A 27,862-nucleotide genomic window follows, 5' to 3' on the forward strand; every position below is an offset into this window, starting at 1 on the left:
CAGCCCTTTTTATTTTATTCTAAAAAGAGAAAAGTGACTTTAAGAACCTCAATTACATTGATTTAGCTTCTTAATAAACAGTGGTAGCTGTGTCATGTGTGTAACCCTATACCCAAACCAGGTCTCTATTGTTAAACCATGATGACAAATTTGAGGGTTCTAAAGGAAACCACAGAAACATAGAACACTCCGTGATTCCAGCATCTTTCCACAAGAGAGACATTCCGTCGGAGCAGGTATGCTAGGAGTCCGAACTCATTCAGTATCAACTGCTCAGACAGGAGACATCCAAAAACAACTGCTCTCAAGAATCAGAATCAGAATACCTTTATTCGTCCCACAGATGGGACATTTTTATTAGTTACAGCAAAAAGAGCCAAAGACAGCTTAGAATTACATCCAGGATACACAAATATATACAAGAATAACACAATAAATAAATATTAAATACATATTCTATAATAGACCTCAGAAACAGTTCTAAGGTATAGCAGCCAGGTATTTAGTGCTTTGAATTTACAAAACTTGACACAACAAACATGTCACTTTCAATTCTGAAAGAGAAAAACCTGCAGCTCCCAGGGACCTCCACAGGTGAGTCACACAACATTTTTCTTACTCATTTGTAATCTGTATAAATCTGCAAAAAAGTCCTAATCCTTCTGAAAGTGTTGAAACATGTCACATGAAGGAGTTATTATTACGTTTGGTTCAAACTGATGGAGCCAGAAGGCTTTTGGATAGAAGTCTGTAAATGTAAATGTCTGTATCTCTACAGTACTATAGAAGCTATAGTTCATTCAGTTAGATAAATACCAGGAAAACTGTGGGATCAGGAAGAAAGTATGCACACACACAGAAGAAGTGTGAAGGACAAATTTCAGTTTATGGAAAGCACATCATTATAAACTTAATTTTAACCAAATAAATGAGAATAGCAGACCTGTATCCATAATGAACTTTGAGATGATTGATATTTTTTCTCATCAATAATTTGCTTTCGAGTAGTGTGTTTAATGTTGTTGAACGCTCCATTTAAATGATCTGAAAATCACCTGTATTGCTTCGTGTTGACTGAATGTAGTGACCAAACACATCTTTTCTCCATGTGTCTGTCTCAGGACCTGAGGCCGAGATACAAATCTTGGATGTGCTGCACAGTGTGTACCAGCTGCTGGACTTCACGTTCACCGGCACCTTCAGTTCAGTTGCTAAGTGCAAAAACACGCAAACCAAAGAACCTGTGGCTATCAAGATCTTTAAGAAGGGTTCCCAGAAGCACAACTCCGAGGTACATTATCTGAGTCTTTGATTAGCACATTTCTTTTAATGCATTTTATTAATAACTGTTACTTAGATGCCTTATTTTGTGTGTTTTCACCAGCTGGCTATGGTGAAAATGATCCATGGTCTCGATCCAAACAACCTTGTTCGATTCTTGGACAGCTTTGAACACAAAGGGTACTCATGTGTTGCCTTTGAAAGGATGGAAATGAATCTGCACCAGCTGCTCAACGACAGACCTGGCAACCCGCTCTCTCTTGAGGAAATCAAACCCATCGCAAAACAGGTATGTGGATGTGATCTCACCGAGTAACGATAGCATGATGAGTACACCAATAAGTTCAAAATTGTCAATTTTCACTGTATTCACTTTATTTATCTTCTGTCTCTGCAGCTGCTCAGTGCACTCAAGTCTCTTAAGACTGTTGGTGTGATTCACACTGATATCAACCCGCAAAATATCATGTTGACGGTCGAAAACGACCAACTCAGAGTCAAGATCATTGACTTTGGTTCAGCCGTTTTATCTGCGAAAGTGAAACGTGGTTTCGTCATGCAGGCAGCTGCATACAGGTGGCTATTTGTGTTCCAGTTATCATTTGTTGTTTGTTTTTTTGTATGTAAATCATGATATGTAAAACATTCTAGAATTAAAACGCTTGTCTTCCACCCCCAGGTCTCCTGAAGTTATCCTGGGTCTTCCCGTCACAGAGGCAGTGGACGTATGGTCTTTGGGTGGTGTTTTGGGAACCATGTACCTCGGCAGCCCGTTATTCCCTCAGAGATGCATGGTTTATCAAGTAAGTCATCTAAACACACTTAGATTTAAGTGCATATCTTGTAAACCCAAATAGAAACGTTTTTTAAAAAATGTGATTTCTGTTATCCAGATGAAAACAATAGTTAAGAAGATGGGCAACAACTCCAAGAATGAGCAAAGGTTTGCCAGCCTCCTTCGTAAGATGCTGCACCTGAATCCTGAGAAAAGAATAACACCCAGTGCTGCTCTGCTGCACCCGTTCATAACTGGACTGGATGCTGATGAGTCTCTAGTAGAGGAATCATCTGAGGAAGATAACGCTTACGCTGATGATGGTTATTCTTCTGAAACGGACACCTTAGAGGGGGCTTCCTCCAACATGAGCTCAACACACGTAGCCTGCGCTCACAATGTTTTAACAGATTCATTCGACAGTTGCTTGGGTGTAGAAAACGTAGCTGATGGGTTCTATAACGACGAGGCCTCAGATGGAGCTGATGGAGACTCAAACAGAGCATCAACTGTACCGTATGATGCCATTTCGACTGACCAAGGCACAGTCACAGCTAATAATCCGGCCCCACCCTTTACGGTTGACTCTACTGACGCCAACACCGGCTCAGATGGAGTCTCAGCCAGAAACAGTCTGGGGACAAGGATCAGGAAGTTCCTTGGCAGGATGTTCAGGGCCCTGAGATGTTATTGCTCTACAAATGTTGAGCAATAATTTTATGTTATTTTCTTTAATCTTTAATAGTGCTGCAGATAACTCAATTTACGAGGGAAATCTTTCACATTTTTCATCAGTGGATACTACCACTAACATTGGCACATATACTCCATGGAGGTTACTCTTTTGAAAAAGCACGTTAGCCACTCAAAATCCAAGATGGCCGCCAATAATGGCTTGGAGATATATTTTTTTGTTACAAAATCACTTGCACCTGCCCATTATGAATGATCTTGGTGTCAAATGTTACAGCTTTCACCATGAGGAAACCAAATGAAGACTTTAGGAATTACTCAGAAGCTTATTATTTCTCTGTATTTAAGCCATCAAAAGGATCTGCCTGCCATAACTGGATGTGTGGTAGTTGAGGTGTGGGAGTGTAGTAGCTGTAGTAGTAGTAGAGGTAGTATTTTTGTTTCAGTAGTAATTTCAGTCTCCTTATTTAGAAGATTAATATTATTATTAAGATTATTTACATGTAGTTAGATAGCTGCACCAGACTGGGAAGGAAGTGCCGGCACAGGAGAGCCGAGTCAAGGGTAAAGTGACTTTGCATGAATTGTATTTATGTATATCCGCATGGTGTACAGATTGCATGGGACTTTATTGGCACTGGATAAATGATCAGGCTAGGAGTAGTCAGTATAATCTTTTTAACCTAGTTGCATCCCATACCCAAGTGTGCATCCTACTGTGATTAGGTGGTTAAACAACATACTTGTATTTTGAGCATTTTATGCTACTTTATACTTCTACTCCACAACAATAATTGTGTACCTTTAGTTACTTTACAGATTTGGATTAATGATGTGAAATATAATCAACAATTTAAAAAAAGACTTTAGTTCCACCTGGAGTAAATTCACAAACTACCCTGCAGTATACAAAGTCATTCAAACTAGCTACACCACTTTAATGCATCAATAATTATAATCAAAATAGATGATCAGTGGCAGATATTCTGTACCAGACTTCCACCTATCGTTGAGAGCTGTCAGCAGCTAACCAAGTGTTAATGCAAGTCAGAATTGCGGGAGATGCAAATGTTACCCCTTGGTTCCAGGAGTAAATATTTTTAAAGACCACATTGTGTATCTACTGATGCCAGGATATATTAGAATAAATGTCTGTGTCAATGTTATGTCTTTTAAACATGGAAATAAGATTGTAGTTCCTGTTGGAGTTTGAAAATTGTTATAATATATGTTTTTTGCTGACACAAAACAGAAACTTTTAAGAAGTTTCTTTATTGTACATTTGACTTCCCCATAGTCTAACACATATAACAACACCAAAATCACCAAAATCTTTAAATTTCCAATTTGGAAATTCAAGTGGCTAACGTGCTTTTTTAAATAAATGACACCAAAGGGATGAACATGGAAATGTTGGTAATTGAAAAATTGTTACAGCTATCTGCAGTACTATAATAAAAAAAACTGTTGCCATGGCAGTGACCAGGACAAAAGGAAGTGGAGGGGGTCTGGAATAGGGATTCTAGCAGGTAATCTGGGGGGCAAGGCAGAGTCTGAGCATGGGCAGAGTCTGGGGCAGGAGAACACTGGGGGGGTAGGAGACAGGGGCATAGGCCACGGCGTGGGAAATCTGGGTGTCGGCCTAGAGGGCAGCAGAGACCGCGGCGGGGAGAATCTGGGGGCCGGGCTGGAGCGTTGAGACCCCTTCTGAGGGCGGCAGTAGGATGGCCTGGAGGATAGCGTACCCACTTTGGAGAACAGCCTGGAGCGCGATTGACTCCCCTGAAGGACGGCGGGACCCCTCTGGATGAATGGCAGCAGGACGTCGGGACCGTTCCTGTGGACGGGCAGGAGGACGGCAGAGGCCGCATAGGGACGACTCCAGATTCAGCAGGTCTGCCGGAGCAGGAGTCGACCGGGGGCAGGCTGGATGAGATGTGCACTGGGAGGTGGTTTGGTCCGTACCCCCTACTGAACGGGAGGGGCTGAGGGAGCCAGTGTCTGCAGGACTACCTACTGAACAGGAGGTGCACTGGGAGATGGAGGGGCGAGACCCTCAGCCCGACCACAGGACGCGGGGGGCTGGAGTGGGCCGGGCCGCAGACAGGATTTGTGGGTTATTCTTGGGAATTAATAATATGTGGTGCAGGGGAGAGCTGGTTCAGTCCCACCGCAGTCAGCATGTCATTGTGCTTCTGATAAAAGCATCTAAGAAGTAATATAATGCAATGTAATGTAACCTTCTATTGTATTCCACAAAAACGCAATTAAACAAGCAATTAAGTCAACAAAATACTCAAAAGTCATTAAAGTCAGATCCACTCGTGTCTTGGATGGGGATAGCGAGATTAGGTTTGTTAGGGTTAGTTAAGCCAGATAACTTTAGCTTTGAGAACACTTTAATGATCAATAATTATGAAACATATCAGATATATTATTCTGAAATCAACCAATTTGCATAATGGGTCATTTAAGTCGATGCCAGTACTTTTTGTATTTGGTGTTTTAATCATCTTTACAAAATCCAACCTTGCTTGAAAAAAAAAGATTTTTATTTTTTTTGAATGGCACATCAAAAGTGCATTCATGAGTACTAGGACACAGCACTGTCCTAACTCAGGGGCCACTGTTGGAAAATCCCTTTCTTTGCTTGTAGTCCTTTGCTTTGAGTAACACATCAATTTATAAGGCTTACTTACTTTTCTCCTTGCTTTCAACCTACTGTTTTTTTTTTCACTTTCCTTCTCTGTTTTGCCCACTTGAAGATTGTTTTAACTACTCAATACAGATGAAACTATTGGGTTCAATGCTTATGAGAATATTTCTCTCATAGATAATCTGTTAAACTGTGACTCAGCCGTGTCCTCGAAACAGAGCATGACTCACAGCAGCTGGGAAATGTTTTCCTAGCCTCTGGTTTCTGTCAGGTAAGATACCTGCTCAAACAGTTGATGATGTCATCATGTCACACAGTGCACCTCTGTTTATAATAAACAAGTAACATGTTCAGAATTATGTCCTTAACACTTCGAATTTTGTGGACATATTGGGATGTTTGTTAATAATATGAACACATCTCTGCTGTATCCAGAGAAATATATATACAGTATATATCTGGATTCAGCTAAGTAGTTTGAATGTAGCACACAATTTGATATGTTATGGCTAAATACATAAGGGAACTGCTTCCACAAAGTCAAAAAATTCGAATTGTTTTAATGTTTCTACAACATATAGAACATATATGAAAAGCATTACATTGGTGTAGGTTAAACTATCCAAAGAGATATATATAATCATACAGGACTATTTTAATGACACACCAGTAATAAAGTAAAGGACTGTACATAAAAAAGAACCGGTAATTATCAACATTCTGTAGAATAATAATAGCGAGTCTTTAAGTATGAAGTTAACTTTAAGCCACAAACTACATTCAAACTGCCCGATGATTATTGAACCAAAAAAGTACTCTGACTTAAACAAATATAGATTTCCTTTCATTTGGGTCTGTTTTACGTATTTTTGATGGACAAAAGTTATAGAAAGTTAAGACATCTTCGATTCATTGACAAGATAAAATAGTCAAATATGTCAACAGAGTGACAGAGTCGACGAGAAACCAAATATGGTTACAACGGAAAAAAGGTGCATTTGACCACCCCCCTTCTTTCGACTATGCAAATGAGCGTGACGTCAATAGGCTACTTTCTTATAAATCACCTTCATAACAGCTACATATCAGTTGACTGACAACTTCCAAAAGGGTTTATACCGGAAATCAACAATATATCAGTGCTCGTGCTTTTTTGAGACCTTACCTTTGGCGTGTGCGCGCTACTAGAGTTTCACTCCGAACAGGTTCGACCAGGACACACCTGCAGGGACAAAAAGGTGCCTTGTCAACTCAGGAAGCCATTCTTTACTTCACTGACCTCTGAGGACGACAGACGGATAGAAAGCCGAAGAAGGAAACTTTTTTCCCCACATTATTTCGTTTTGAAGGTTTAATTAATTCAATCATGATGAAAATGTGGATTGCTCTCGTGCTCGTTGCATTTGCAGCGACGCCGTCCGCCGAAAGCTGTAAGCCTTTTGAATTCCTAAACTTTATTGGTCTAAATAATGATATAATAATAATAATTGTCTCTAACATACCGTTAACTGTGAAATTATTTATTTGGCAGTGTATTTCCTCTATTTATGTATAGCTTTAGTTACGAAACAGTAATCATTTAAAATGGTAACTTTTTAATTGGGTGTGTTTGAACAGGTGGCAGTTTATATTTTAATACTTGTCTTTCCTTACGCGTAATGCTTGCTTTGTATGACGTCCTTTTTTAATAAGCAAGAAAAGATGGATAAACGGAAGTAAAAGCTAGTTAAATATCAAAGGCAGATAGTTTCGCTGTGGAGTGGGGGTTGGGAGGATTTGTCCCGCTCCCCGGGGTATTCTCTGTTTGGAGAAACCAACGCCCAGGTTTTTGCTAAACCTGCTGGTCTACCTGCTTTGCCCTCTGTGTAAACGGCTGTATAACTGACGATACAATAATCCATTATGAATCAGGTTCACACCAAGCCTATGAGAACATTGTGCAATCTTTAATCTCAACTTTATCATACCGTCTGCATCTATCCAATTATGTAGAATACTTAAAATGATCCCAGTTTAGTAAATTGCCATTAGATTGTCTTAATATTATTTAACTTAACATGCTATCTTATTTGGGATCACTGACATTTTCCTTTTTATTAATTGTGTTTCCTAATTAGGTGACTGTGAACCTCTGAAATGGGCCACCTGTGATGGAACTCCCTGTACCTGTTTCGTGTTGGTTGGCGACAACATGAAACAAACCCTTGACTGTAACAAATGTAAGTAAAACATGATTGCTGAAATGAAGTAGGTAGATTTCCTTTCTTTTTTGCTCATGATTCATCCTTCATTTTTCCACCTTCAGTGATTCCAAAGTGCTTCTTGATGAAGGTCGAGATGTACAGAGCTAAAAAGGGCCTGAGCACCCGTACTATCGGAGGAAAACCAGTTGAGACTGCCTTTGTGGACAACGATGGCATCTACGACCCAGAGTGTGAGAATGACGGCAAATTCAAGGCCAAGCAGTGCAACAACACAGAGGAGTGCTGGTGTGTCAACAGTGCCGGTGTTCGTAGAACTGACAAAGGAGACAAAAACCTGAAGTGTGAGAAGCTGGTGGAGACCAAGTAAGTGATGTCATCATCATTTCTGAGGACTGTGTTCGAAGTTCCTGTGTTCCATCACAAAATATTAACCGCTTATTTTGTTTTCGTTTAGCTGGGTCCGTCTTCAGCTGAAACACAAACCCGTGTCAACTCCAGTGAATAAAGATACTTTGAAAGTGTAAGTTTATTTAAAATTAATAAAAAAAGATTACTTTTTGAGTATATTTTTATCATTCTAATTTCTTGCCTTTTTTTAATACAGTGCCGTTGCAGATGCCATTCACAAGCGTTATTTAAACTTTAACAAGGACTTGGTGGATAATGTTGAGGTAAGTGTCCAATTTGGTGCATTCCCACATTTTATTTCTCTATATGTTACATAAGTCAACTTCATAGGGCTTCTTTAAAAACAGTTTTATCATCAGAGCAGCGTTACAGAAACACCCCACTAATTTCCTGTCCATTCTGCAGTATGATGCTGAGTCTCGCATGATTGTGGTGGATGTGAAGAAGCCCAAGGGAGAGCGCAAGAGTGACTTGGCCAACATGGCCTACTACATGGAGAAGGATGTATGTTAAATGTTTGTTGTTTTTAGTTTTTTAATACGTATATATCCAAAAGAGAAATCCATTGATCCTATCATAATCTCCCCTCCTGCAGGTCAAAGTGCTGCCCCTGTTCAAGCAACAGCAAAATTTCTCAGTGGGATCTCTGGAGATGGAGAACATCCTGGTGTACTACGTTGATGAGGAGGCCCCGACATTCACCATGAAGCACCTGTCTGGGGGGATCATCGCCGTCATTGTGGTGGTGTCCCTGGCTGTGGTTGCCGGCCTGCTGGTCCTGGTGAGTGCATTTATCTACTTATGAAACATGCCATTTATTCAGCGTGAGCCTGGTTTTCTACGATTTGCCAGACTTTAAGTTTATGGATCCTAACCTTCTTTTTTTTGTGTTTTTAGTTCTTCGCCAGAAAGCGACAGAATCAGAGATACAACAAAGCCCAGGTGAGATGAACATCTAGCACATTTTCACAATCATTGTAAAATGATTTTTGCACCATAGACTGTTTAACAACTCTCTGTCTTCTGCTCTTTCTTTTTTTTATTCAGCAAAGAGAGCTGGAACCCATGTAAATTCTTCAGGAGTCGATGACAAGTCAGCTAGTACATCACCTTTTTAGGATTCACTTTTTATTTGCAGTTGGAGGGTGCCATTTTTACCATTTTACTTGAGGAATATGGAATGTAAAGGAATCAACTTGCTTGTGTGTTTTATGTTGGCATTGCCATTACCGCCATTTTTATTTATAACCTTCAACTGTATTTGCCATACAGAAGTTTTCAAAAATTAGCCTGGACCATACTGCATTTTAGGATTTAGAACATGTTGGACTGGTTTAAATGTTGCCATGATTTGTACAGTTTGTTACTTGTGTTTGATGGATTGTTTTTAATAAAAACCTTTTTAAAAGACTCTTGCTGTGGTGCAGGTTTCTTATTTTAAAACTAAGGGTTTGTGTATGAAGTTTTGTGCTTGGACAGTGGAAATGTACAAAGGTTCAAAATGGGGAAGTGAGCAAACTAGAGGCAAACACTCCGGGCACCATTTTGCATTTTGTGGTCATTGTTTGGTGGCCAAAACATTTCTGCTGACGTTCACCCGCATGGATGTTCCCTCCGTTGTGTCACGTGAAATGACTGCTTTGATAATCGTAGATTTACATGAGGTTTTCTATGTTGAAATGTTTTTAAAAGGGTGTGGCTCCCTGTTTTGGACACTTTACTCTCTGTTTTCCATGGGTCACAATGCTTTCCATTCTCCTTGGCTTGAATCTGACTAACAATACACCTGTACATGCTTCTGTTTTTTTTCTCATTTGAACATGACTAGTTTAATATTTGGTGTTTGCGCTTAGGTGTCTGGTATGCAAGTGTTCTGTTAGCGATACTGGCTGACTGAGACTACTTTGTTAGTTACCTAGTCACTTCTATCCCACCTCTGTAAGTGTCTCTATGCGTTCAACCTGTCAGTCAGGTTCTGTCGCCATCATAAAAAAGAACTCTGTATGTAGACAAAAATGACTTATGGAAGCCTTTATTCATTTGTCAACACAATAAAAATTGACGCACAGATTGAGTCAGGAATTTATTGCACAACCATCTTGAAACAGGTGTTGTTGCAGAAAACGTACATTTAGGGGAAACTGGTGTTTAAAAATGGCATTTGTATCCTGTCACAACATGACCTCTCTGTGTGGGTTGGGTGTACTTTAAGAAGCAGTCCTTGTTCAACCTTGCTGTCACTATGTAGGATTAGCCTTTATTTTTTAAGGGAAACAAAGGAACCGCCATGACAGAAAAAGCTGTAAGCAGCCTAAATATATTTTATTTTGAAAGTACACACGAGTAAACCTTTTTTTTAATTGTTTTACTTTACTTGTCTGATTGCACTCCTCTAGTTTTAATACTGTATATTATTAGCCAGCAGAGTATTACACCTAATCATTTGTCTATTAGTTCTCTTGCCTCACCTAGTTTTTCTACCCCGCGAGCCTTCCCCCACTTGTCTCCATAGCAACATGGGGACAAAAGCATGTCTCTAACTAGTTCAGACAGGTTGGGTATCATATTTCTTCCCCCGCCTCCTCCCCCTCCCCCATCTCTCTTCGTGAGAGACTACAGGAATGAAGGTGTGTCATCTGCTGCTGGTATCAAAACGTCTTGTTTTATTTTTGCAGAAATTAAGATAAACTTTAGTTATTTATATGAGAGATGACTGCATACACCACTTTGCTGTAGTTTAGTTTATTCAGGCATTAGACATGTACAGTAATTATAAGACTTATTCCAAGGATGATTACTTTTAAATGACAAATAAATATGAAACTGAAAATACTCGCTGTATACAGGCTTGGAATGATACTTTAAAGTACCTGTTTTTATCTTAATGACCCAGGTCACTTTAACCGTTCATGTGACACCTCTTTACAATAGACAGAGAGTTTTATATTTGGTTGGTTTCTTTTCTTCAGCGAGTCATATTAGGATATAATCCTGTACAAAAGGATTTAGAGGGTTACATTATTCTATGTCACACAAACAAGAACAGACAGAACTTTATTTCTCTTTTAGATCATATCAGCTGCATACCATTAACACTATGTTTCCACAATACCACATCCTCTTACCATCTTCCTCTAAATAACCCTCTCTGCAAAATTATATGTTAACGGGGCCCTATGTGCCTCTACTGTGACATGTTTCCATGCTTTAATGTTCAGAAAGGTCTACCGCTTACAGATGTCCTGATTTGCTTTGGGAAAACTGCAAAAAGCATAATAGGGCCTCTTTAAGTGGAGGCACCTTGCTGGTTTCAGTTAAACTCTTCAACAGAAAGGCTGGAAGTATTTGATTAAAGTTCCACCACTCTCCTGGCTGTTCAGTAACTAAGAGCACACAGGGTCTAAACTGGTGTCCTTTTCTAAACTACACAACTGTCACCTCATCGATTTCCCTTCACTTTTTGTGTTCTTCAGTCTTGCTGTCTGCTTTCATCATAATGTTGAGTATCCTTCATTAAGTCTATCACTGAGGGTTTCACTTCCTGGTAGAGTTGTATTGCCCTACAGGGGGGAGGGAAAACAAACACCCTCTTAATTATTCCCTAACAAAGCGTCATTGCCTCTTGTACCGTGTGCTTTATTTTATTAAGGCTGGAATACAATCATTTACTTCTAACAGCATCTTTCAACAAGGAAATGCCGCACACAGCACAGGTAGGTTAATAATGAGACACCAGAATGCTAGCTCAGTCTGTCAACCAAGGGTGTTGACTTGCTTTTCTTTGGAGTCGGCACTTGAAGGCAACACGTTCGTCAGGGTAACAAAAAGGACTTTGGAGAATGTTGTTTTAAGACAAATGAGGGTATTACAACACACTGCTCCAGGTTTTTGAATCACCTTTTGTGTGCTTGAAATGAAAGGGCACGAAATTCCAGGAATCCTGAGTGATACTTTGCTCTTTCAAAATAAAATGTACCAAACAGTTGAGTGAGACAAGTCTAAACTCATCCCAAAGGGGCAATTATGCTTTAGAGAAGTGACACTTCCACATTCCTGAAATTAATCCGGGCCAATAAGTCACATGACAGAAAGGCAGTGTGTCAAAGTATTCTGGCCTAGTGCAACTAAATCTGCAGGTAAACCCTTCATTCTCTTATAAAATAAAGTAAAAGGGTTGATATTTCTCCGGGTGTGTTCTGTTTGTGCCGTCACAGCAGCGTGGGTGTCTTGCTGGGGCGTCCCAGAGCCGGCGGGGATTTGCTCCTCAGCTGTTTGCTCTTCAGGCTGATGGGCTGCGCCACCATCAGCGCCGGGGCGGAGAGGTGGTGCGCCGCCACCTTCTGCTGATGAGCGCTGTTGATGTAACCGGAGATGAGCAGGGTGATCTCCCTTATCTGATGGCCAAACACAACAAAAAGGGGTGTCAGTGTGTGATGGTGCCTCCATGGATGAAACTCAATTCAAAATCATAAGCTTATACAACATGTTTTTTTTAACTAAATATACTACTTAAACTTCCTCAATTTTCATGTTAAATTACAATTGAAATTAAAGTTTTTGTGGGGCTTTATCTGCTATTTTGATTTAATAAAGCATAAGTAGTGGAACTCGTTAGCCCTAGTTTACAGGGCTTGTATGAGAAAATGGCTAATGGTAACAGCTAACAGTCTTGTGGCTCCTCATATTGAAAGCTTTGCTCAGACAATTCTCATCAAGGAAAGATCTCAAAAGGGAAATCAGTCGAAATCATACCTTGAAAACCATTTTCTCAGGGTTCTCAGTGGGCCACGATTACATCAAAGTTGGTAAGCTGACACTAATGTCATTTATGTGATGAGATGAAACTGCATCAAAGCGGCATGTTTAAGGTAGATTAAAGACTGGCAAACCCTACTTGAGTGGCTGAATGGTATTATGGACACAATGGTTAATGTAAAAACACAGCCTGATCCCTCACAAACCTTTGAGGCGTCCATAGCAAACAGTTGTTTCTCTGTAGGTCTGTCTTTGCTCTGTCCCACAACCAGCATGAAGTCCTGTTTGTAACCTCCAAACGTCATCAGGGTCTTGTATGGGTGTGACACCAGCAGCTTCTGAACACACAGATGTACAGATATTCATGTTATGACAGGATTCTGATAAGGAAAATAGAAAACAAGGTGGGCACTAAATCCATTTGGAGTTTAGAAGTACTTCATATATGACCTACATATCGCTATCTGTAAGCAAGTTTACTTATTGGCATTTTCTGCTGTGCTTTAGTCCAACTTATGAGACAAAATCACATCAAGCTAGCGCTTAACTGTGCTAGTATAATCAGGTTATTTTAGACCACAGGTACCCCAAGGAATATGACTGACTCTTAAAGTGATAGTTTAGATTGTATGAAGAACTAATCAATAGACAGTGTATTATTACATACATGGCGGTCAACCCCAGTCTGCAGAAGCTAACAGGAGCTAGCATACAGGAGCTACGCAATGCTGTACTGCTGTGGACGGGGGCAGCGGCAAAACACATTTTACCCACCTAAAAATATTAAAATCAGTTTAAGTGTACATTATATTTAAGATATTTTCACTGCTTGACAGTCATTTCCAATTGGGAACTAAAGCATTAGGCTAGGCTCTCTTTAAAGCCACCAGACTCCATTGACAAAACCATGAATTGGGTTAGCTATTGCGGTCGGTTAAGTCAAACTCTTGTTTGTTTTTTTGCAATGGAGTCTGGTGGCTTTGGAGGAAGCACAGTAAAACTACTTTAGTTATCTTAAATGTAGAAGAGTCTTGAACTGATAATTCTTTTTTCAGATGGCTAAAATACATTTTGCTGCTATCGCCTTTCACAAGTGCACATACTGTACAGTATGTTTGTACTCCTGCTTGTTTCTCTATGGCAGCCTTTCTCAAAGTGGGTGCCGCGGCACACTGGGGTGCCCCCTGACTGTGTCAGGGGTGCCGCCAAAAAAATTACGTATTCTGACATAAAAAAAAAAAAAAATCCCCCCCAAAAAAAATATTTAAATTTGAATACATAAATACATTATTTGACCTACTAATGGATTACTAACATTGTAAATTAATGTTGATAATATATATCATTTTTATTTAAAAAAACATTTAAATTTTAAAATCTGACTCGCGGACCCGCCCACCGGGGTCAGATGCCAGCGCAGCGCATTGTTTGATTTAACTGCGAAAATCAATTTAATTTCAAAAAGAGCAAGGAACAAGCAACAACAGCATGGATCGTTTTTTAAAAAGAAAAGCCCCACAAGAACCGGACATGATTGACTGTAACATGGAGCCTCAGCCTGCATGCGAGCCTTCGTCCACCAGCCCTGAGTCTGCATCATGGCTTGTTTGTGTAAGTGTGAGAGCGTGCCTGCGCTCTGCGTGCACGTCGACCTCTCTCTCTCTTCCTCTCTCATTGTGGATTATTGTGTGTGTGTGTGTGTGTGTGTGTGTGTGTGTGTGTGTGTGTGTGTGTGTGTGTGTGTGTGTGTGGGTGTGTGTGTGTGTGTGTGTGTGTGTGTGTGTGTGTGTGGGTGTGTGTGTGTGTGTAAGTGCGCGGATGGCACGGATGGAAACACGGATGGAAACAAGGACTATGATGACATTTTTAAAACCTGCATCTTTTTCTTATCTTATTCATTGTATCTCATTTTATTTATTTGTTGTCATGTCTACCCCCTTTATTTTATTTTCACTGCATCCTGCACTTCATTTGAGTTCTCCTGGTCTCAATTTGTTGTTGAGTTCTTGCTTACTACTTGTGGTTTTATGACATTTGTGACTGGTTTATTGTTTTGTGAAGCACTTCTGTGTTTTTAAAGGCGCTGCTAGATAAAGTTCCTATAAAGTTGTTATTATCATTATTATTATTCACAGTTCGTGTTGCACTTTACTGTCCCATCTAAATAAACAGGACATTTGCATTTATGTTTAGGCTATGCAGTTATGTAGTGTCGTTTTTAATCATATTTTACATTGGGGTGCCTTGGGATTTTATGCACTTTTGAAAGGTGCCCTGACTGAAAAAAGTTTGAGAAAGGCTGCTCTATGGGGAGGCTACCTTGTGTAACCTCACTTCAAAATTGTAGCTTCAAAACCCAACACATCAAACTGGTTTGATTTCAAAACTGTTTTATGCCCCCCTGTTTGCATGACTTGTACTACCTCAATTCTCTTCATCAGGGGATCATGTCAAGCAGGGAGATAGAACAGAGACGCTTACGACAGAGTTGTGCTCCAGAACGCTGACACCCTCTTCATGCACCGCCAGCCAAACACGAGCACCCTGCTCCGGAGAGGGGGGGATGGACTAAAGCAGATAGAAAAAGGGAGTTAATATAATAGAAGATAATACACTGAGAAAAAAACCACACAGTATACAATATGATGACCTAACCTTACAATACGTAGAAGATTTATAAATACGTAGCTGCATACTGCTGTTAATATGTACAAATCCAACTGAGTTATTTATTACATTATTATTTTTTACCTTATCTTATTTAACCATTTATTTTAATATGCATTTATGTTTAACTGTTTTGTATGTTATAATGTCATTGCAATATAGAATACAATAACTAAATATAAGGAAGAAAATGGACTTCTTTCGGTGTTTGAGAAAGAATTCCTTAAATTAAAATAAAAAACAAATAAAACAAGTTGTTTTTTTGCGTTGATGCATGTTAAATTGACCGTACTCAATCAATAATGTACAATAACATTTTTATACTAAATGGTTCAGATTTTAAATAATACATTAGATTTCAATCTAGACCAAAAAGCCACTGAGTGGTAAAAACAAATGTTGAATGTTTTCCCAGGTTCTGGTTCATCAAACTAAAACCCTTTGATGTGTACTACCTATCTGTTTTAGCTTTTTTCTCAGAATGGAACACACTGAACACCACTGTGAACACACCACAGCCACAGGTGTGACATCACTATATGTTCAATCAGTGACCCAAAAACTAGAGCCCCCCTCTGTAGAGTGGAATCAGTTTTTGTTGAAGCTGTGTCCGCGGAGGGCTAAATGACCTTTATTTGTGATTGCTTGTCTAGTGCGCAGTATCAGTTTAATTAATGCATATGTTAGACCTTATTTGTTAATCACACTTAAACATTGTTTATATAAAAGCCTGATAAGACAACAACACAAACACACACACATACACACACGCCCTTACCTCTGCTTCAAATAACCTCGCACCAAAGAAAGGCCACTTCCTGGCAACGGTCAGGTAGATCCTGACACACTCCGACGAACTTCGGCCCCTGAGGGAGGCCCAGCGGGCGGAGAGACGCTGCAGCAGTTGTCTGAGAGGAAGGGGGGGGGGGGGACACACAGACATCCATTATATTCATATGATTGCCACAACCTGATTTTGGAATTGGTGGATCTGCATAACTTGATAGAGCTCTATTGTCCCTTTGTTACAGCTTTAGGAACTCTGTGCTGATAAGGCAAGTTTATTCACACAGCACCTTATCAAACACTGAGGCCATTTAAAGTGTATTAAAGGCAAAGAACAGTAAACAGAAGTTTAAAAAAAATGGAAGTAAAGTTTCTGAAAAGTACAGACAGGTATCAAACCAAACAAATAAAGACACCATAAAAGTTAATATTTAAATGTTTATAAAAATGTTTCCACTGAGATCTGATTGGATTAGATTAGTGTTAATGATGCAAACATTTATCACAAATACTTTATGTTCATAGCGACAGGAAATTGAGGGGTTAACTGTCAGGGAACAACTTCCCTATAAACAAAACTTACACTTTATTTATTTATTTTTGGGGGCTTTTTGCCTTTAATCGGATAGGACAGTGGAGAGTGACATGAAAGTGGGAGAGAGAGTCGGGGTGGGATCCGGAAAGGACTACGGGTCGGAAGTCGAACCCGGTTCGCCGGCACACGGTGCAGGTGCCAGCCAGTTGCGCCACAGCCGGGGCCAAAACTTACACTTTATGACGTCACAACAGATTATGAAAATTAAAGTGAGCATACAAAAGAGGCAATATCTAAAGTGTGTATAATAATAAATAGACACACACACAATAAAAGTGGGAAATATGTGTCGTTTTCAGTGTGGTACCTGAGCTGCTCCTCAGACGTGGTCCTCCGGTAATGTTTGGGGTAAAATCTGTCCAGAACCTGCTTGACGGTTTGGTTGGACTTGGTCTGCGCTGATCCAGGAGCAGAGAATGGACGCTCAAAGTCTCCAAACTCCACCTGAACAGACACATACATATTACACTTTCATACTGAACAAATTAAAGAGAAAACGTTTGAATGTATCTAAAAACAACATTGTTATAACTTCCAGACCTGGGCCAGCAGGGCAGCCATTTCCAGAGCCAGTTCCTTGTTGACAGGAAAGTGTCCCGCTACGATGGCCTCATTTGTCTGATAAGCCAGCAGCAACCTCTCCCGTTCTGACTCCCCCCTGACCTGGAGAGAGCAATACAGCCTGCAGATGGAAAAGGAAAAGACAGAGATAGTTCAACGATAAAAAAAAGGAAGAGAAAAGTACCTCCTTTTTTCTGTGTCATTTTTTTAAAGACTAAATCCATATTGCGGTACTCCCTTACAGTGAACCGTTATCTCATTATGTCCTGGATATCTTGAGGCTGAAACAACACATCGTCTTGTTGAACCTGGATGTATTTCAGAGTATTCTTGGTTGTGTCCCTCTTTACCTGTTCTTGTAGGTGAGGCGCACCGTCCTGGTGTTTTCAGACTTGCCAGTGTGCTGCTCCTTCGAAGCTTGCTCCCATTTGGAGATAATGTCACAGATCTGTAGGAAACACATTTGCTTCAAAGGTATAAATCAAACATTTCAGCATTAAAATGTTTAACTGGACATGCTGTATGTTAAACCTTTTGTTCACTAGAGAATTCTAGAGAAATAGGGTATGTTACTTAAGTCAAGGAAACGGCCTGATTCTTTTGGTTGCCTGCATTGGACGTATCCCCTTTGCAAAATGCATCACTGAAGTGGTTCTCCGACAGAAGTGTGCAAACTTTGATTTACCAATTTTAATAATTCGGTCCGATTGTTTTGGACAGGGGGAGATGTGGATAATTCAGCTAACATTAAAAACCTCCGAAGTGTCTGGATAATCAGAGACAAAAGCGGAACAAACATTAGTTGCAACTCAGCTAAAAATCCCCACCAGGAAGTCCTTTTTCAGTCAAACAGCAAAGTAGAAATACAGATTTGGATGGTTAAACTGTTTGAATCAGGGTTTTTACAGTTTTCAATCCAGGAAAAAAGAAAAACACTTCCTATGAACGCACGAATAGAAGACGCACCTTGATGGCTCCCTGCAGACAGTGTTCCAGCTCTCGTCCGGTCGGGTCATCAGTGAACAAGCTGAACCCAGACAGACCCGTTTTCCTGATGCCGGTGTCCTGGTTCAGGCGGCACTGGAACTCGTCCACTGTGGTGGAAGCATCGAAGCTCACTACCTGAGGAAATGAAACACATCACAACAGTTATTATCATGATCATGACAGTTTATTCTGCTTCTAATTTTCCAACCACATGATCAATCCTATGCCAAAATATTTAAATAAAACATAATTAAAACTGATTCCTGTCATGCATGTACTTGGCTCTGAAACAATATACATAAAATACTACTGGAATACTAAAATATTTGTTGGCCTAACAGGGTTTCCATTGGTCATCAAACAGTCCTAAATCCAATTATTTTAGACCCACAAAATGTCCAAATAGTCTTTAATGCAATCTTTTAGGTATCAAAATTGATCCTTCACTGTTGAGTAAACTGCAAATAATCAGAATGGTTTTGTACATTTTATTTCTTCTGATCAATATTTTTACTAGCATTCCCAAAATGTTTTTTATTTCGTTATTTGATTACATTTCACCTTTCTGACACGTCACTGTAGGTAACACATTTGCTTTCCATACTGTAGGTATATTGAGGTTATTTATGAAAACATTTAAAAACTAAATCTGACACACCAACGGTGTTCTACAAAACATCTACGTTTTCATGTATCGCCTAAACCTCATATTTTTTAGGGCTGGTAAATATAGCTATTGTGTTGTTTAAACATGTCAATTTGTTTGTGTTTTGGAAGTAGTACTTGTTTTATCATAAAATCACATACAACTTTATTAGTCTACAGCCGATACCAGGCTGTGATGTCATCGCTTTCTGCAAGCAACCACAGACAGGGAACAAGGAGTGACAAAAACAAACACACCCGGAATTGGTGGTATGTTAGTGATGTGTAACTGTGTGTGGCTGAGATATGAGGTTCTGTCAGCAGGATTCCACCTGTTGGCGTCCCTGTTGTTGTTATAATGATGTCTTCCTGTGTGATCTGTTGCTACCTGGTAGGTGTTATTGAGGAAGTGAACTGGCACGCTGAACGGCAGTGAGTGATGGTAGGGGTTCCTCAGGAGGATGGACAGGATCTCCATTCGCGACGGCCTGGCCTGCCTCTCTCCCTTCTGCTGGGTCCGCTCCATGGAGCGCTGGCAGTAGACAGCATACTTCCCTGCCTCCGTCCTGAGGAGACAGCGGTATATACTGTAACTGGTTTGACATCAAGTACAATAAGAAATGTTGTGGTTATATACCAGATTTAGTTTTATAAATGAAGCGGATATTTCTTTCATTGGGGGAAGAGGTCTAATGTAAGATGGAAGAAATCTTATTAGTACAACAAATCATTGACCCCAAGTTTCCTTCCATTTATTTAAGTTTTTATGTCTGTTACAGGTCAAATGGATAATAGCACTTTCATGGAAATGAAATCATATATGATTGTTTTTTTTGTTTTTATAGATTATTTTATTTCTATAATAAAACTATACTGTTATTAATGAGGTGTGTTTGTAAGTGCATTATTGGTGGCGTGCCCCTTTATTTGAGTCAAATTTAAGATCTGATGTTAATTAAGTCAAACATAAAGAACTATATTTCCCTTAACTGGGATGAAGGTGTGCTTTAACTCAGCACAGGCTTCCACGAAATTGAGTTACTAATTATAAAGGGCTGAAAATCAACAAAGACAATTCATTTGATAATAAATTAATTACAATTTTTGCTCAAGCTCAATCTCGAGTTCAACATGTGAGATATTTGTGCTCAGTGTGCAAAACAAGAGATATTTTAAGAACTGGGCTCAATAAACCAAATCAAATAATGAGGCCATATTGGGCAGATTCATTTCTAATTAAAATAGTCATTATTTGCAGACAGAGTTAATATAAATAAACACATATAGGTTAAAAATGTTAATGCTACATTTTCCAGACTTATTATTGCTGTGTTTTTAAATAATAATAATAATGATAATAATAATAATAATAAAAATAATAATAATGATAATAATAATAATAATAAAAATAATAATAATAATGATAATAATAATAATAATAATAATAATAATAATAGTAATAATAATAATAGTAATAATAATAATAATAATAATAATAATAATAATAATGATAATAATAATAATAATAATAATAATAATAATAATAATAATAATAATAATAATAATAATAATAATAGTTGACATTAAAAAAATATGTACAGAAATGGAATAAATATTTTTTTAAAAACATCATGAGTTGGGGTTAAGGAGTTTCACAGGAAAGCTAGAAGAGGTGTGTTTGATGGGCTTCATTTTTCATGGGCTTATTAAATGTCGTGCTTTGGTTCCTCGTGTTAAACGTTTGGGCCCCTGATTTTTTTTTTTCTCACCTGGAGTCTCCGTGTCTCTTGAGGTGAACCTGCAGCAGCCAGAGGAACGGATGCTGGGGCAGGAACAGTCCCACACACAGAGCCAGAAACTGCCAACCCTGAAGAACAACAGACAAACAAACACACCTCACACACTCTGTACCCACTGTCACAAACATGAGAGGAACTGTACAGAAGCACAGGTGCAGCAGGTGACAGAAAACTGCAGCTCCTTCTGTTTGATAACTTTTATTGACAAACAATTTGGCTCAAGTGTAACTAGTTTCAGTGAATGATCAGACAACAAGCTCCTTTATGTTCACCCTCACAAAGGAGCTGACTGTGATGACTCAGTCTGTTGTTTCAGACATACTGTAAACATACTGTCTGCCCTCTGCTGGTGCGACAGGTATATCTGGTTATTGGTTACAAAAGATCACATGACTACAGGAGGGGTTCCGCTCTTAAAAAGTGGGCTTTTTTTTATTTAAAGAAAATATTGGTAATTCTTTTTTAAAAGTGCCTAAAGTAAACATACTCATTATGAAGAATGACCCATGCCAGAATAATATGTATTAAATGATTGCTTTATGATTATTTTTTGCACTACTGTGTTGAAATGTGGCATTCGGTGGTTGGGTTTATGTGAATGACTTTATATACTGCCGGGTACTTGTACTGGGGTTGTATATTATGATGTAATAGTTACTTAAAATTGTGTATAAATAACCTTAATCTGTAAAGTAAGTAATAACTAATGCTGTAAAATAAATGTAATGGAGTCAAAAACAACATTTGAATACAAAATGTATTTGGGTAAAAGTATGTAAGATCACTGCTAAATGTACTTTGCACCACTAGTTTTAATCATTATTATAAAGCATTATGTATATTAATGGTTTTATAAACATTACTGTACAGTGCTACAAGCAGATTATAACACATTGTTTGTTTAAAATCCACTATAGACATTAGTGTCATAGATTTTGAAATGTCAGAATTTCCTGTTTACAACTCATGTGACTGCTGCTCCCTTGTGGTGAGAGTGCTTACCTGCAGGGGTGCTGGGTGGCCGTGCGGCTGCCTCCTGCAGGTCTGCTTTATGAGCTGGCAGAAGAACTCGTTCTGCAGCTCGGGGTGGGCCAGACACACCTGCAGTGCACTCTGGGCCAGAGAGACATGGTAGTCGATGGCCGGAGCATCGATGGCCACGTTGATGAAAAGCTGACACGTCTGAGGAGAGACAATGGGTATAGAGTTTAAAGACAGACGTAGGAGTAATAGGGACACAACTGCATTGATTATTGTGTATATGTGCATGTGTGTGTGTGTGTGTGTGTGTGTGTGTGTGTGTGTGTGTGTGTGTGTGTGTGTGTGTGTGTTTGTGTGTGTACCTTAAAGAGTTTAACGGCCTCTGTCTGCAGAGCTTGCGAAGGCAGCGTAGTGAGAGGAGACAGCAGAGCTTCCTTACTGAAACACAACATGGGGTGTCTCCAGAGCTGAGAGTCTAAAAGGCAGAAAAACAGAATGCTAGCTGAGTGCATAATGAAAGCACATATCATACAAATGGATAAAAAACAATATGCTCCGTATAAACAGAAAAGAGAAAGATATATACATGTTTTTCCTAAATCCCTACCTTTTTCTGCATTATTTTGCATGGTTAATCTGATCTGTATCATAGAACTCTGTTTCATGGTGATGCTGATGGTGAATTGTACAAAAGATCATCCAAATCTTTCATGGGTCATCATCCATCAGGTGATTGTAACTGCAGATGTTTTTTGTGGTCAGTTGATATTTAATCAAATATAATTGGTGGGAACTCCTTACTTGAATCCCCATCCAGTTGGAAGAGTTTTCCCACCAGTTGTTCGAATTCCGTGCCGACTTTCCCCGCCGTGGTGCCCGCTGCCACAGCCAGATGGTACAGCCACGCTTCCTACGGAGACACACATATGTTAACATCAGTGATAACGGAAATAAACACCAAAAGGCATGTTTTATATTCTTACCGGAACAGAATTAGGCCTCATGATCAGTTTTCAGTTCAAACGCATGAACAGTTTTGGAGGATGTTAAATTTATAACAGCACTTACACATAACTAAACTTAAACTATCTTTTAACTTGAGTTGTCCTCTCATGTCTTCATAAAAACAAAAGAGAAGCAACATACATAGTCTTTCGACAATAGAAAATACAAGGAATAAATGCATCCCTGTCTGAAGTAGACATTACACATTTTGATGTGTGATAATGGGTTCTATAAATAACATTTAAAGTGCAAAGCAGATAATGGGACAACGATAAAGAGTTTCAAGTGCCGATGACCTTCTCGTGGCGGGACTCGATGAGCAGGTAGGTGGGCCCCTGCTCCTGCGGGTGGATGGCGATGGTGAAAGGTGCCGCTTGTAAGCCCCGCCCACAAGCCTTCAGGTCATCATCAGAATCTCTTGACCTGTCCACCTCCTCCACTTTGGCATCCCACAGCTTGATCTGACCCAGGGGGAACTGGAAACACACACATGATCACACACACATACACACTGGAATAAAAAGGTACAGATTTGTCTAATAATATAAAGCTCCTTTCTGCTGAGTCAATTAGATACAGAGTTTCAGTCCAACCACTTTTATGACACTTAAAATCTTAAAGATGTTACCCTGACGAGCGTACAAGCGTTACAGCTTTGTCTCTACATCTCGTACAGTAAATCTGGAGAGCGGGATATTTTATGTTGAATCTTACCTTGTCCTCTTGGCTGCGGAAGTAGTACAAGGTTTTTCCAATCAGAGCACACCAAACCCGCTTTGAGTAGCCGTGCTTCACCTGCAACGGAGAACACTGATGTCACTTAATGCACCACACAGATAATCTAATCTAAAAGACATGGTAGAAATATCGAGGGGATCCAAATCATTGATTGGTAAGTCACAAGTTCGTCCCAAGTCTTTGCATTCAAGGTCAGAGTAAATTCCCAAATCTAGATTGAGGGTTTTAAGTTTAGACAGGCAGGTATTGATTTAAGTCCCTATTCCTAACGTGTCATTATGAAGTCCTAACCAAGTCATGTGACTCAAGTCAACACCTCTGCTATACATGCGATATATGAAGAGAAGTCTAATTCTGAGGTCATGTTGGTACCTTGATGAGCAGTCCCTTCATGCCGGGGCGGATATCGGGCTGTGTGAAGAGCGGACTGGCGGCCTTCAGCCTGAGCACGCTCTGCAGCACCCGCAGCCACTCCTCCAGCAGGTTAGGAGAGTCCGCCTTCAGGTAGTACACACGCTTTCCTGTCACCACCTACAATACACACAACAGGGACAGAAACGCAGGGACAGTTGAGGACGAGGAAGGGAATCCTTTTTAATTGTGCTATTGGGATTTGGAGTAGATTTTCAATAGCTGGACAGAAATACCTGGAGGACTTGTTTTCCGTCTCCACGGGCGATGCTGCTGGTGGCGTTGACCTCAATTTGACCCTGAGGCTTCCTGATCACATCACTCTATGAGAGAGGAATAGAGTTTTAAGGTGGCACATTGAAGAAGTACAGACATATATCCTCTAAGTTCAATTAATACAAATCAACTGTCAATCAAACCATGGATTTATAATAATGAAACCACATTTAATAACAACAAATTGAAGATAAACATAGAGATTAACGCAGTGGAGTAGTGATGAACATTTACTCAAGTAACTAAACTAAAGAAACAAAACTGTAATGATGTGACTTCCACAATAATTGTTGTATAAAACCCACAGGTGAGTTGTAGTAGAGCAGCTCTCCGTCTTTGAGGACAAACCAGCGTCTCTTCCAAGTCTTCTTCCAGGTCTTCACCATTTTTAACAGGTAGCCGGACTTCTCCATTGGTTCCTACAGAGAGACACAACACTGTTCATTTTGATGTAGGACAGTAAAGTACAGTAAAAACTACCAGCTGCATTTCCCACTCATTTATAACAAATGCATTAAAAGTAGGCTGCCAGATATATAAAATAAAACACGTTATTGTAGAAGAAACCTGGTAAAACTACCGGTGTGTAATTGCATTGTGCATCGGCATGCAAATGAGCTTACGAAGACTTGACTTGAGCTGGCCCACATCACACATCAGCAAATGTAATATTATTTGAGATATTTCGGACAGACTCACACTCTTGCCATTGTCGCTGACTGTCGAGCAGGTCTTGGGCAGTTTCTGCTCCGGTTCAGAGCACTCTGTGTCGGTGGAGTAGGCGTCAGGAGGGATGGCGTAGTCGCTCTCTGATGTCATTGACGACATGGACACAGCTGGAAGAGGAGAAAAAGTGAAGAAGTTTTGAGATGATACAGGCATTCCCAGAGTGAATGTATCAAACAAGCTTCCAGTATGTGTGTGTTCCGTACCTCTCTTGAGGGAGCGCGGGCTGCCGGGGCTGCTGTCCTTGCGGGAGCTGGAGGAGGTGTGTGAGCTGCAGATGGAGGCGTCCTCTTCTCCAGAGCTGGACGACTCCTCGGAGCTGGACGACTCGTCTGAGAACGGGCTGCTGCTCAGCAGGGTGGCTTTCTGCAGGAAGGTGGAGCAGCGAGCAACATCAACTTATATAACATTTCTAGATATAATTTCTAAATGTTCGCTGAATTCATCACATGCTTATTCTGATATAAAGTAGCACTCACCCCCTTCAGAGTTGTATACACCGGAGTAGTCATGTTTCTGTAGATGAGGGAGGTGTACATTACAAAGGCAGGATAGGAGGACTTGAGTGAGTGGTCTGCAACACAGATCACAGATCAGTTAGTCAGAGTCTGAGAGTGAGTGCATCACCTCCGCCCCCCTGCCCCTGCATCCTACCTTTGCTTGCAGGGTCTGTGCAGGAAGTCTCAGACAGTCGGATCCCTGATTTAGCCACAGCATAGATACGACTCTCCTGTGGATCAAAAATGCAGCGTTAACAGTCAATAGTTTAAAAAAAACTCTGACATTTCTACAGGGCTGCATTCGTTGCTGGTAATGTGCTCCTCAGCAGCAGATGGCACTGTGAGAACTAGAAATAAATAGAAGCGCATGCACCTGACATTGACCATGTAGCCTAACCGTAATAATAATAATAATAATATAATTTTCTGAAAAATGTAATTACATTTTAACCTAATGCAATAAAAACAATTTTCTCAATAATAAATTAAAATGTTATATTATAACAATATCTGTGTATCACATTTCAGGCAATGATTACATTTTAGATACTAGGCAACAAAAAGAACATGAATTGAATGCTGTTCATTAAAGAACTTCATGCTGGTGTACACTTTTATAACCCATAATGAGACAAAATAAAACATACAATACCCTTTTCACATGCACATTTTTTAAATGTTTCGAAAATTATGCGATGCATGCCTTTCCCATTGTCAGTAAACAGTATCCACTATCAGGAAGCCTGGTAAGCAAATAGTATTATGTTGTTTTTGACGAGTAATATTTTGTTTCTGTTGAGATAAAATGCAATGTGTTTAACAATAATCCCAATTTAAGATGGCTGTTTCTGTGAATGGAGTCTGTTGGCCTGGAATAGAACATATTCATTTGAGTGTATGTTATTAAGTGTACATTAAATAAAATAATAATTGTCAAAATCGATGTTTATATACGTTATTTTATGTTCACTTCTTCAAAGAGGAAAGCATTCTACCAGATATAGGGTTAATATGAGCATGTCCAAACACCAATATTGTTCCTATCACTGCCAAATGGTGCTCCTAACCTGTCCAAATAAATACAAACCGCAGATGTTAAAGTGGGTTAGTGGCGTTCAGTGGGAAATGGGCTTCAGACGGTCTTACCCAGGAGGGCAGCCGGTGTAATGGGGGTGTCGGGGGCACGGAGCTGTCACAGTCCTGCCCTGGGATGATCTCTGATTCAGGAGGCCCAGGCATGTCCCTCCCCGTCTCCATGCCGACCTCCTGCTCCTGGTCGAGGTTGGTTTCCTGCGGGCGGAGGGGGCGCAGCATGCTGAGGGCGTTACGTGTTTGTCCGTGTGTGGCCTCACTGCTGATGGGGGGCTGGCTCAGGTGTTTCTTAGCCAGAGCCACGTTCGTCAACCCGAAGCCCGCCGGGGTCCGCAGGCGGGGCTGTTTGGGGGAGGCGGGGTTGTCCTTCGGGTCGTGGGGCGGGTTTGGACGTTTGGGGGTGAGGGCTGGCGTGAGGATGGGGCTGGGGGTGTTGGGCTCGCTGGAAGAGGATGAGGAGTCGAGTCTCTGTGATTGAAAGCGTTTGTTAAGATCCTCAGAGGTGCAGTCCTGCAATTTGGCGTCCTGCTCCCCCTCCTCCTTACACCCTCCCAGGGGCCCATCGGATGACCCCAGCAGGCTGAAGCGGGGCCGCTCGGCACGCTGCATGTCATCGTCGAACAGAGAGCTGCTGTCGTCCGAAGCGGTCAGGTAGGTCTCACTGCCGGGGCGGCTGAACTCCACACCGCACAACCCTCCCCCTCCGCCTTCCCCCTCTGAGGCAGCACTGGAGAGCACGGAGGAGACGCCGCGGGACTCTGGGCCACGGGCAGGATCATCAAGGCTCTCAGACGCACTGTCGTCCTCCAGATGTCCGGTGTGGTCAGAAGTGTGGACGTCACCGTTTGTCCCTGAGGAGGCTGGATGTTTACTGTCTGTCAAAGCAAACATAAGAAGACACATCCAAAAATGTTGAATCATTATTTTATTAATTAGGTTGGGGATCATGAAACCCCCTCAGTAATAATTTATAAAAAATAATTTAAAATAGTAAACTTCTTATAGCAGAGTTCATCTAAATAATACAAATAATTTAAAATAGTAAACTTCTTATAGCAGAGTTCATCTAAATAATACAAATAATTTAAAATAGTAAACTTCTTATAGCAGAGTTCATCTAAATAATACAAATAATTTTCTGTTTATCTTTGTTGTGTTAATGATTGTTTATGGAGTCTTTAATGGTGTGGGACCGGCCTGCATTACCAATTATTCGCGGTTTAACAACACTTCACAGCCCCTTAGGTCTTATGCTGCAGATTTTGTAAATAGACACCGAAAAGAAGTCTTTAAGTCTTTTAACTATGTACTAAAACTATTG

The 27,862-nt window shown here is 40.2% G+C and overlaps 2 protein-coding genes across 2 annotated transcripts in view; one reads left to right on the forward strand and one right to left on the reverse strand.

Annotated features, from left to right (window-relative positions):
* The first annotated feature begins 6,484 nt into the window (after positions 1-6,484).
* On the forward strand, positions 6,485-9,428 carry epcam (epithelial cell adhesion molecule). Its single transcript, XM_063874558.1, has 9 exons — positions 6,485-6,835; positions 7,523-7,624; positions 7,711-7,972; positions 8,064-8,129; positions 8,214-8,280; positions 8,423-8,521; positions 8,613-8,798; positions 8,915-8,959; positions 9,065-9,428. The coding sequence occupies exons 1-9, from the start codon at positions 6,772-6,774 to the stop codon at positions 9,086-9,088; spliced, it is 915 nt and encodes a 304-aa protein (XP_063730628.1). The 5' UTR covers positions 6,485-6,771; the 3' UTR covers positions 9,089-9,428.
* A 640-nt stretch (positions 9,429-10,068) lies between these two features.
* Positions 10,069-27,862, reverse strand: part of plekhh2 (pleckstrin homology domain containing, family H (with MyTH4 domain) member 2) — a 31,066-nt gene continuing 13,272 nt past the window's right edge. Inside the window, exons 8-30 of the mRNA XM_063874557.1 lie at positions 26,596-27,416; positions 25,604-25,679; positions 25,429-25,523; positions 25,156-25,315; positions 24,923-25,059; positions 24,529-24,642; positions 24,184-24,270; positions 23,909-24,067; positions 23,513-23,593; positions 23,095-23,274; positions 22,595-22,703; positions 22,156-22,268; positions 21,815-21,994; positions 20,783-20,880; positions 19,402-19,579; positions 18,348-18,503; positions 17,732-17,829; positions 17,361-17,502; positions 17,128-17,264; positions 16,218-16,347; positions 15,254-15,340; positions 12,979-13,110; positions 10,069-12,411 (exon numbers count right to left, since the gene is read on the reverse strand). Coding sequence (XP_063730627.1) covers positions 12,226-12,411; positions 12,979-13,110; positions 15,254-15,340; positions 16,218-16,347; positions 17,128-17,264; positions 17,361-17,502; positions 17,732-17,829; positions 18,348-18,503; positions 19,402-19,579; positions 20,783-20,880; positions 21,815-21,994; positions 22,156-22,268; positions 22,595-22,703; positions 23,095-23,274; positions 23,513-23,593; positions 23,909-24,067; positions 24,184-24,270; positions 24,529-24,642; positions 24,923-25,059; positions 25,156-25,315; positions 25,429-25,523; positions 25,604-25,679; positions 26,596-27,416 — 3,656 coding nt within the window. The 3' untranslated portion in view covers positions 10,069-12,225. The remainder of the gene's footprint in view (positions 12,412-12,978; positions 13,111-15,253; positions 15,341-16,217; positions 16,348-17,127; positions 17,265-17,360; positions 17,503-17,731; positions 17,830-18,347; positions 18,504-19,401; positions 19,580-20,782; positions 20,881-21,814; positions 21,995-22,155; positions 22,269-22,594; positions 22,704-23,094; positions 23,275-23,512; positions 23,594-23,908; positions 24,068-24,183; positions 24,271-24,528; positions 24,643-24,922; positions 25,060-25,155; positions 25,316-25,428; positions 25,524-25,603; positions 25,680-26,595; positions 27,417-27,862) is intronic.

This window comes from Eleginops maclovinus, chromosome 22, assembly GCF_036324505.1.
Source record: "Eleginops maclovinus isolate JMC-PN-2008 ecotype Puerto Natales chromosome 22, JC_Emac_rtc_rv5, whole genome shotgun sequence".
NCBI classification, from domain to species: Eukaryota; Metazoa; Chordata; class Actinopteri; order Perciformes; family Eleginopidae; genus Eleginops; species Eleginops maclovinus.

Excerpts from the sequence above, each read along its gene's own strand:
- epcam (XM_063874558.1), top strand. The coding sequence starts at position 6,772 with ATGATGAAAATGTGGATTGCTCTCGTGCTCGTTGCATTTGCAGCGACG. Across the intron at positions 8,130-8,213 it reads AATAAAGATACTTTGAAAGT|TGCCGTTGCAGATGCCATTC; the intron begins GTAAGTTTATTT and ends TTTTTAATACAG. Across the intron at positions 8,960-9,064 it reads AGAGATACAACAAAGCCCAG|CAAAGAGAGCTGGAACCCAT; the intron begins GTGAGATGAACA and ends TTTTTTATTCAG.